Source organism: Salarias fasciatus, chromosome 17, assembly GCF_902148845.1.
Source record: "Salarias fasciatus chromosome 17, fSalaFa1.1, whole genome shotgun sequence".
NCBI classification, from domain to species: domain Eukaryota; kingdom Metazoa; phylum Chordata; class Actinopteri; order Blenniiformes; family Blenniidae; genus Salarias; species Salarias fasciatus.
In genome coordinates this window covers 4,125,703-4,135,082 of record NC_043761.1, presented here as the reverse complement: position 1 = coordinate 4,135,082, position 9,380 = coordinate 4,125,703, and the positions used below count along the sequence as shown (strand labels likewise).

At 45.7% G+C, this 9,380-nt stretch overlaps 1 protein-coding gene across 6 annotated transcripts in view; it reads right to left on the bottom strand.

Annotated features, from left to right (window-relative positions):
* Nucleotides 1-624: 624 nt before the first annotated feature.
* The window catches only part of dgki (diacylglycerol kinase, iota), a 49,608-nt gene continuing 40,852 nt past the window's right edge, over nt 625-9,380 (bottom strand). For 3 of the 6 annotated variants that reach the window (XM_030113837.1, XM_030113839.1, XM_030113838.1), the window contains exons 22-34: nt 8,385-8,447; nt 7,088-7,188; nt 6,659-6,738; nt 6,402-6,446; nt 5,766-5,835; nt 5,658-5,698; nt 5,456-5,580; nt 5,015-5,040; nt 4,263-4,300; nt 3,848-3,968; nt 3,725-3,761; nt 3,476-3,575; nt 625-3,055 (exon numbers count right to left, since the gene is read on the bottom strand). In XM_030113837.1, the coding sequence (XP_029969697.1) occupies nt 2,951-3,055; nt 3,476-3,575; nt 3,725-3,761; nt 3,848-3,968; nt 4,263-4,300; nt 5,015-5,040; nt 5,456-5,580; nt 5,658-5,698; nt 5,766-5,835; nt 6,402-6,446; nt 6,659-6,738; nt 7,088-7,188; nt 8,385-8,447 (952 nt within the window). In that variant the 3' untranslated portion in view covers nt 625-2,950. The remainder of the gene's footprint in view (nt 3,056-3,475; nt 3,576-3,724; nt 3,762-3,847; nt 3,969-4,262; nt 4,301-5,014; nt 5,041-5,455; nt 5,581-5,657; nt 5,699-5,765; nt 5,836-6,401; nt 6,447-6,658; nt 6,739-7,087; nt 7,189-8,384; nt 8,448-9,380) is intronic. The other 3 variants (XM_030113841.1, XM_030113842.1, XM_030113840.1) reach the window with 2 other exon arrangements.

The following is a 9,380-nucleotide window of genomic DNA, read 5'->3' as shown; positions in this document are numbered from 1 at the left end:
AGACGCTTCAGCCCTCACACCCTGGCGTGGGAGGAAGTTTAACCCTCTTCGGGTCAAAGTTCAGGTCTTTACTGCTGCAGGTTTATATTTCATGGTTTATGAGTCAAACGCAAATGTGTTACAGGAAGCGTCAGGAACATGCGGCTGCTTGTTCAACGTGATGAAGTTACAGGAACTGAACAAGATCTAAAAATAGACTTCAATCACATAGATAGTGTTTGTTTTAAAGGCCAAAACTTTAATGACTGTTTCCTAAAGCATCCAAAGATAGATTCCCTTCGTGATGACAACACATAATTATGTCTTTGTGCAAAATAACGACAGTAACTGGATGTTTTCAGCGGCTCCAGGGTAAAATTACACCCAAAACACAGAGAAGGTTTTGTGTTTTCACTTGAAACTGTTGCGTGAAACGAGTTTCTTTCCCCCGAGTCATCAGAAATTTAAAGGCTGGACCAGAAAACAAGACAAACTTCAGATTCTCTCAGGGTTTCTTCTCTGTATATATTCTCTGTATAATCACACCCTTCCGTATAATTCTGAAATCTTAAATAACGTGTGTGTCACTCGCTCTGTATTTCTTTAAGTCAGAAACAGGTTTCAAAAAAGAGAGGAGGCAAAAACAACAGCGTCACATCTTCTTTTAACAAATGAATAAAAAGAAAACAAGCTTCAAGTAATCCCATCATCGTCATCTTCATCAGCAGAGAAATGAAAGAAATACAAAAAAATAGAAACATCCAACACATGCCCGACCTGTGGAAGAAACTCAAGTGAAACTGAAATAATTTAATAGTTTAAACAACAATAATGCCTTCTTTTTTAGGAATTTACCAGAAAATTATCCCAAAAAAGGTGAGAAAGGGCCATGCAGAACCACCGTGATGAGACACCACTGAATACAAAGTTCCTACTCAATAGAAAGAGTGACACGAAGCGTGTGTGTGTGTGTGTGTGTCAGAATGTAATGTAATCCCCCCTCACACACTGTTCAGTCCATCATTCCACATAAGAACTCGGCAACAAACCAAAGAGAAAAGTTAAAGTGGTGGAAACACGTCCCCGGATCGGCTTTCCTTTCTCAGTGGATTAAAGTCTCATCAGACATGCTTGATTTTTAGCTTTGTTGCTGCAGTTTGCTCCAGAAAAACATCTTTTCAGTTCATCCAACTTTAAAGTATCAATATCATCTTGGAAAATGAAGTTTAGGGTCTTTTTTAAGACGGAAATAGTGAAAAATGACTTTGATCTGGACAAATTTCAACAGGAAGCATGTTAAACGTCGTCACCGAGGTTCTATATCACCGCGGATTAAATGACTGGAATATAAACAGATTTATTTCATTTCAATGGATGAATTACGTCTTTAACGCGACACAAACGGACGTGATGAACACCTTTAAAATGTCTTTTCTTCTTCAAATGGTCTCATTAAGATCATACACCTCAAACAACAACCGAGGTCTCTGTCTATTTCTTCATTTATTGAAAGATTGACTTTAGATCAAAGTGTTTCTGGACTTTTTAACCAAATATGGAGGAAATGTTTGAATTTAAAGTATAACCAGAGTCTTCAACCAACTTTTGTCACCATTAAATTACATTTTTTTATTCACTTTCGTGTCTTATTTTTAGAAAAAAGTTGAGAAAAAGCAAAAGTTTCCTCCTAAACAAACAAAAATGTAGAATAAATGCGCAGTTAGGTAACACTGAATCGTGAAAGCAGCTGTGAATGTCTGTGATTGTTCAGTTTTCCTTTACGACCACTGCACTTTTAATTTACAACAGATTACATTTAAAAAAAAAAAAAAAAAAAAAACATCTCACAGAGTTGCTCCAATCCACGGACTGACATGCACACCAAAGTAAAAGAAAATAAAATAAGAAGACAATCATAAACTCAACCAGCACTGAAGTAAAAACTGAACATTCGATGCTCCAAACGGTCGACTGCAGAACAAACATTAATGTAATGTAAACGCAGGAAGAAGGAAAAAAAACGTCATCTATTCATATTGCATTGAATATGGCTCAGATTCTTCTTTTACTTTATGAATAAATGCTGCAAACACACACACACACACACACACACACACACACACACGTTACATAACAGAGTCAGTTATGTACACACTTCTACTGACCTTCTGATTCAGATTTGATATGGAATGAGAGTCTCTCTCACACACACACACACACACACGCACGCACACACAGTAAAAAGTCTAAACGTTTGACTGAAAGTAGATTTTTACAGATTAAATTGATCTTTTTCCAAACTCTCACTAACGTTCAGAGTTTTCTCTCGGGATTTGTTTTCTCTCATTCAGAGAAGATTCTCCACATCTGGATTATAAAAGCTCAAATTAACTTATCTGATACCTTTTTTTCTTTTTTGTTCCATTCTCTGGACGAATTTTTAGGTTTTTAGAAAATATTCCAAATCGGAGAAAGTTTTAGAAAAGCAGGAAGTGAAATGTTGGATGTAAAAAGTGACTTTGGGTGGAGGAACCATCATTCAAGCTTCAGCTGTAACAGTTCATGGCATCAGGGAGCTTCAGTCAGAGGGATGAGCTGTGGAGGTTCTCTCTGTGAAGGAGGAGCGAGCGGCGGCGGCGGCGCCCCCGTGTGGACGTCTGAAGCCGCGGACGCTTCTCGGGACACTGCTCCAGTGTCTTTGGCACGCAGTTTTTTTCGGGGATGAACACAAAGTGGAACCTCGGACGTGTTAGGATTTCAAAGCGAGTTCCTGAGGCCGCTCCGCCCGAGTCCCGCCGTCGGTCAGTCCGCACAGCCAATAAATAGAATAGGAATAAATAAATACAAATAAATATTGGACCGGTGAGTCTGCTCTGCGGTGCTGCCGCGGGCGGAGGAGCGCTCGCCCCGTCCCGGGACTCCGGTCCAGACTCCGCTTCGTCCCGCTGTCCTCCGGCGAGCGGCGGCCGCCTCACACGGCCGTCTCCAGGTCCTCGCGGGGGGGCGGGGTCTGGGTGGAGCTCAGGTAGGTGGCCAGCTCCGAGTCTCCGTCCGCTTGGTCCGCCGGAGTTTTCCCCTGGAACACACGGAGACAGGGTGAAGCAGGGGGCCAAATATACGGCCTGTGGGCCAAAACTGAGGTCCGATCAGGTCTGCGGGGGTAGGGGGGGGGCAAATACACGGTCTGTGGTCCAAAACCTGTCCACACACGTCCAATCATGCCCACTGTTTGAATTAGTGAGTCTTAATCACTCTCATGAGCAACTCTCATCCTCAGTATCTTGCACTGTTTTGACTGGCGTTGCTATGACGACGACTCATCAGTGAGTCAATTCAAAGGAGAAAAAAAAAAAAAAACGAAAAACTTCCTTCCAGGGCAGAAGAAGCCAGGCGGAACGACACGCTCTCCCGGCGGTTCGGACGCCGTCACGCCGTCTCTCGTCTGGCTGGTCGGGAATTTCAGGAAGCCAGCGGCATGCTGGGAGAACAGGCCTACCTGGAAGTTCGTCTTCTGCAGCGACGCGCCGGCCTCCACCAGCAGACGACACACGGCGTGCTGCTTCTCCGAGGCGGCTTTATGCAGGGCCGTGTCCCCTCTGCGCACACACACACACACACACACACACACACACACACACACACACACACACACACACACACACACTAAATAAAGCTGTTTCTAGCATCACTGTCAAATTTATCAGTATTTTTTATTTTAATAATAAAAGTCATGAACGTCACGTACTTCTCCCGGTCCGTCAGGTCCAGAAGAACCTTCGAGCCTGAAGGAGGAGAACCAGGAGAACCTTCATCACGACATTCACACTTGTTGATGCGGGTTATTGATTAGCTGTGATGTGATCGTCACCTTCTTTGACGATGTAGCTGACGAGCTCGGCGTGGCCGCCCTGCGAGGCCAGGTGCAGCGCCGAGCATCCCCCAGAGTCTCTGACCAGCAGGTTGACGCCTCGCCGCACACACTCCGACAGCTGCACACACCCGTTCCGTTCATTGATTCGCTCACACACTCCGACAGCTGCACATCTCCTCTTTACAGTAAACCCGGGATCAGACGTGAATCTGTCTCTGCTTCTTACAGGAACTTTAATCACAGCGTCTGATCAGTCACGATCAAATCTTTAAATCTTCTCACTGAGCTGAAACTCAGAGACTTTCTGGAGGTGAAATCAATTCAATAGAAACAGGAAGTGGAGTCGCCAACAGGTCGGACGGGTTATAATTATTATGTGTGTGTGTGTGTGTGTGTGTGTGTGAGACTTTACCATGGAGAGATCCCCTGAAGCAGCAGCCGACAGCAGCTCTGAAAACACACACACACACACACACACACACACACACACACAGACTTTACCAACTTCCCCAGAAACAGCAGGAGGATGAAATTATCTTCCTCTTTTGTTCTCTGCCAGCCGATGACTAAAGAAAATCACATTTCTTTCTCTTCAAACAACTGGAGTGATTCACCAGTCAGGAGTTGTTCATCAAACTCAAACTGTCTTCAGGGTTTCATCATCGAGCACTGGGGCTTTTTCTGCCTCTTTGTAAAGAAGAATTTTGGTCATGTTTTGAATGAAATTGAACATTCAAAGTTATTTACGGATTAAAATGACCTGAGAAGAGGTAAAAGCAGTTTGAGGTTAATAAAGACCATCTGCTGGTTTTCTAAGGAAGAACTGAAAGTGAAAGTGAATCTGAGGCTGAAGGATTTTATTCCTTCTGGTCAGGAAACGCTCCTGCAGACTGAACCGAGGAAGAGAGGCGTCACAATGAAAGGAAATCAGGACAAAAGACGTGAAAGGAAAAGAGAAACTGGTTCGTTACAGCCGGAGATTCCCAGAAACGCAACATTCCTCGTGACAGCAGGGAGAGAAAAACAAACCGAAACAAAAACAGGCACCTGCTGACATGTTGGAGGTCAGATCAGATCAGTTCGGGTTGTGTGTGTGTGTGTGTGTGTGTGTGTGTGTGTGTGTGTGTGTGTGTGTGTGTGTGTGTGTGTGTGTGTGTGTGTTACCTTGCTCATCAGCTGTCAGCGGCGTCCTGGAAACAGATATCAAAGAAGATTTATGAATATTTGATTTATAAAAGAGCATAAAATTTCATTTGAGGACAGAAAGAGCTTAATAAAATGTAAATAATAAATAATGTAAATAATAAATTTAATTTAACTATTTAGCATTTGTCAAATTTGTACATTTAATTGAAAATTAATTCATTTAAAAAAAAAAGAAATTAAAGATCTTTTTTATTCTCTATTGAACTTCAGATTAACCTGTTAATGGATTCTTTTTCATATGGATTAAACTATTAAAACTTGGAATAACTGTCTTGTTTTTGTCTTTTGAAATAGTTAAATAAAGGACTAGTTTTTGATAATGCTGCTGCAGGGAACATGATCCGTGTCCAGCCAGAACTCAGAGGAAACACATGAAAACGTGAGGCGTGCAGCTCGTACCCGGCCGACGGCTCCACCACCAGGTCGGGCATCCCCGTGCTGGAGGCCTGGCTCACCGTGGGGGCCTCGTGGTCCAGGATGAAGACCTCGTCCTGGCAGATTTCGGTGACGAAGTGAAGATGCTCCTGAAACGAGAGCAGCAGGGTGAAGCCCGGGGCTGCTGGGGCGTCCCGGTGCGCGGCGGCGGGAGGCGACCTCTGACCTGAGCCTTGTCGATGCGGTAGAAACGATCCGCGGACGTCGCTGCGGAGGAGAGACCGGCGTGAAAACAGCGGAAAGGAGACGAGGACGGGGGTGAAACGTGACTCACAGTCCAGAAAGCTCCAGTTGGGGGACAGACGGCTGCTGGAGCTGGTCCTGGGGACGCCCCGGCACTCGTCCTGGACACACACACACACATACACACACACACACTCTGAGATCTAACCGCAGAGCTGAGCTGAGTGTGATGGAGGAGGTGTCACATTAAAGAGGGAGCTGCAGACACAGCAGGTGTGTGTGTGTGCAGTAAATAGACGGACGGAGACGGTCAGGACGGGGAGACGGTGTGTGTTTATATTCCATCGTTACCGAGAAGCGGCGGTTTAACTGAACATGAATCAGCTGAAGATCGGTAAAGTTAACTCCTCCTGCTGGTTACACAGTTCATCTACACTATCTGGTGATAATAACCTGGTTAACAACCCCTTTAACAATCCCTTTAACAACCTGCTGCTGGATTATCTACAGGAAAAGTTCTTATTTTTCTTGAGAAAGAAAGGCACAGTCGGGTGTTTTATATAAAAGTTTCTTAATATCTCTCTATAGAATTAAACAGAGCAGAGTTTGAAACTAATCTGGGGATTTTTTTACATGACATGCTTTTATTTTGAAAGGCTCTGGGATCGACAGATTTCTTTCACTCGTCCTGCTTGTTGTTCTCCCGCAGAAAGAATGATGGCTGTACCTGATAGTGCACCCTGTGACCAGCAGATGGCGCCTGGTGTAAATCCTAGCAAGCACAGCAGACAGTCGGAAGGTTAACACACAGAAGAAGGTTCTACATCCAGAGAGGAGGAGGAGGAGGAGGAGCTTCACACGAAACATGGAGTGTATTAGTGACACAAACACTCCGAGATGATCGCTGGAGGCATGAGCCAGCATGAAGTAATGATGAAGAGGAGGAGGAGGAGGAGGAGGAGGAGGAGGGTGATGAAGACTTGCCTCCTGCAGTCTGTCGATGTAGAGTCGACACGTCTCCAGATCACAGTCTCCTCTCACCACCACGATGCCCACTGGGATGGCTGCAACACACACACACACACACAGACACACACACACTGTGCTGAAGGCTCATTTGATCTTTTCTAATTCACAGACGCTAAACGACAGATTCCAGATCAATAACTAATCTGAGATTCATCCAGAGTTCATGAGGAAACTGCTCAACTAACTTCAGACGGAAAACTGGATTAAAACACATTGAACTGCTAGAAGAAACTTTCTTCATGCACCAGATTACTCTAATCTTTTTCACCGGTACGGCTCACTGAGGATGGAACTCTAGACCCGGTTCCGGACCCGGTTCTGGACCCTGTTCTGGACCCGGTTCTGGACCTGACTGTCGTCCCGCCGGCAGATGGGGAGCCTTACAGATGTCTCGCAGCCGCTCCTTGTCGTACTGCAGCCGGTCGTACTCCTGCAGGCTGATGCGATTCACCCGCAGACGCAGACGGTCGGGAACGGCGTGAGGGCTGTGGAGGAGAAGAAGACACACAAGTGCATGTACGTGCACCCAACACACACGCACACACACACATACACACACACACATTCGAGCACACAGCGATACATATCCATACATGCACACAGACGCACACAGAAACACACACCACGGACACAGTCTGAGCTTTCATGAGATTTCCAACAGACCGGTGAACTGACGCATGGCTGACTTCAGAAACACCTCAGACGGCTAAAAGTTCGAGGACTCCTCCTGTCGCGGGCTCTGTGTTTGAGTTTGAGGCGGGAACACAACATTTAAAGTCAATGTCTGTGGGCGGCGCTGCGAGAGATGGAGGAGAGACGTGAGGAAGAGGGTGAGGAGACGAGGGAAGCCGACTGACCGCCGCAAACTCAAACAGCACACGCTTACCTGAACACACAGAGAGGGAGTTTAACTCCACGCAGGCAAAGCTGAAGCCTAATGTTAAGACGGGAGGCTCTGGGGTGGAGGGTGGAGGGTGGAGGGTGGAGGGTGGAGGAGGACATGAGCAGTGTGCAGATTTAATCCCAGCAGAGAGTGACGGGACTGAAGCAGGCAGGAAAAACAGGCGGGAAGCAGTGGAAAGGCTTCAGCATGCTGCCATTCTCTCTCTCTCTCTCTCACACACACACACGCACACACACACACAAACATAAACAAAACACATAAACAGGTTCCACCAATACAGGTTCTCCCAGTAACACTTGACACACACCGCCTTCAGATACTTGGAAATACTGTTTCCATGACAACGCTCCGTGAAAACGCATCGTTTTTTGTGTTTTCCTTTCAGAAACGTTGACGTTTACATGACAACGTTTCAAAAACGATGCTTGTTTCCACGGAAACCGCAGAGACCCCAAAGACAATGCCATTTCCATGTTGGTCCATTAACAATGGGAGAACATGGACATTCGTACAGACAAACCACCAAGTGGGTTAAAGTTTTAATCAGTAAATTAAATCAAATGCAAATGAAAGTAAGTTGAAAAATTAAAATCGGCACTGAAGAGTCAGAAAAGGTGATAAAATGTTGAGATAGAACAGAAAATGTCCAGAATGTTGAATGGAGCGTTAACCTGAGGAGGAAACGCCTGCAGCGTATCGGTGGAACCTGATTGGACAAGAGACGGTGACGTCACGAAGTGGGCGGAGACTCACACACTGACAGTCTGAGGTACTTACACAGAGAAGGAGTCGGGGGGAGCAGAGAGGCGGCGCAGATCAGCTGCACACACCTTCTGAATACTACACACACACACACGCACGCACACACACAGGAGAGGAGGATCGGATGGCAGTGAGGAGGAGATCGAGCATGAGAGGTTAAAAAAAGAGAGATAAAAGGGGGATGAAGATGAGAAAGGAGAAGAGAAGTACATAGGATGAATATGAAGTATGAAAAGAGGAGAGAAGGAGAGAAAGAGCAGAGAAGAGTGATGAGAAGAAGGAAAAGGATAGTAAGGAAGGAAAGAAGAGAAGGACGGAAGGAGAGGAGCAAAGAAGAAGAGAAGAGAGGAAGAGTTGAACGTGAAGAAAAAGAGAGAAGGATAAAAGAATGACAACAAAATTGAAAAGAAAGGTCACGATGGAAAATGAGGAGGGGAGATAAAAGAGAAGAAAAATGTGAAAAAAGGAGGAGTGAAGGTAAAAATATTAAAAACCAAGTCGATCCCGGCGTGCGTTGGACAGATGAAGAAACGAGGGAAGAGAGATGAAAAGAGTCGGGAGGAAAGACAGATGGAGAAAAGAAGAGGAGGAACAGACGGAGAAAAGCCCAGAGGTCAGTAGACAAACAGACACAGCAGCAGAGCAGAACGTCCAGTACAGACAAACAGGCGACAGCTACAGACTGACGGTACAGCAGATGACAACTACCTAATGCAGCCGCAGCAGACGGCAAGCACTTTACTGCAGCTGCAGACAACGACTGATACAGCTGCAGACGACAACTACCGACTACAGCAGACGACAACTATTTTACTGCAGCTGCAGACGACGACTACCGTCTGCAGCTGCAGACAACAACTACTGCAGCTGCAGACGACAACTACTTTACTGCAGATGCAGACGATAACTAAAGACTGCAGCTGCAGACGACAACTACTAATGCAGCTGCAGACGACAACTACCGACTACAGCAGACGACAACTACTTTACTGCAGCTGCAGACGACGACTA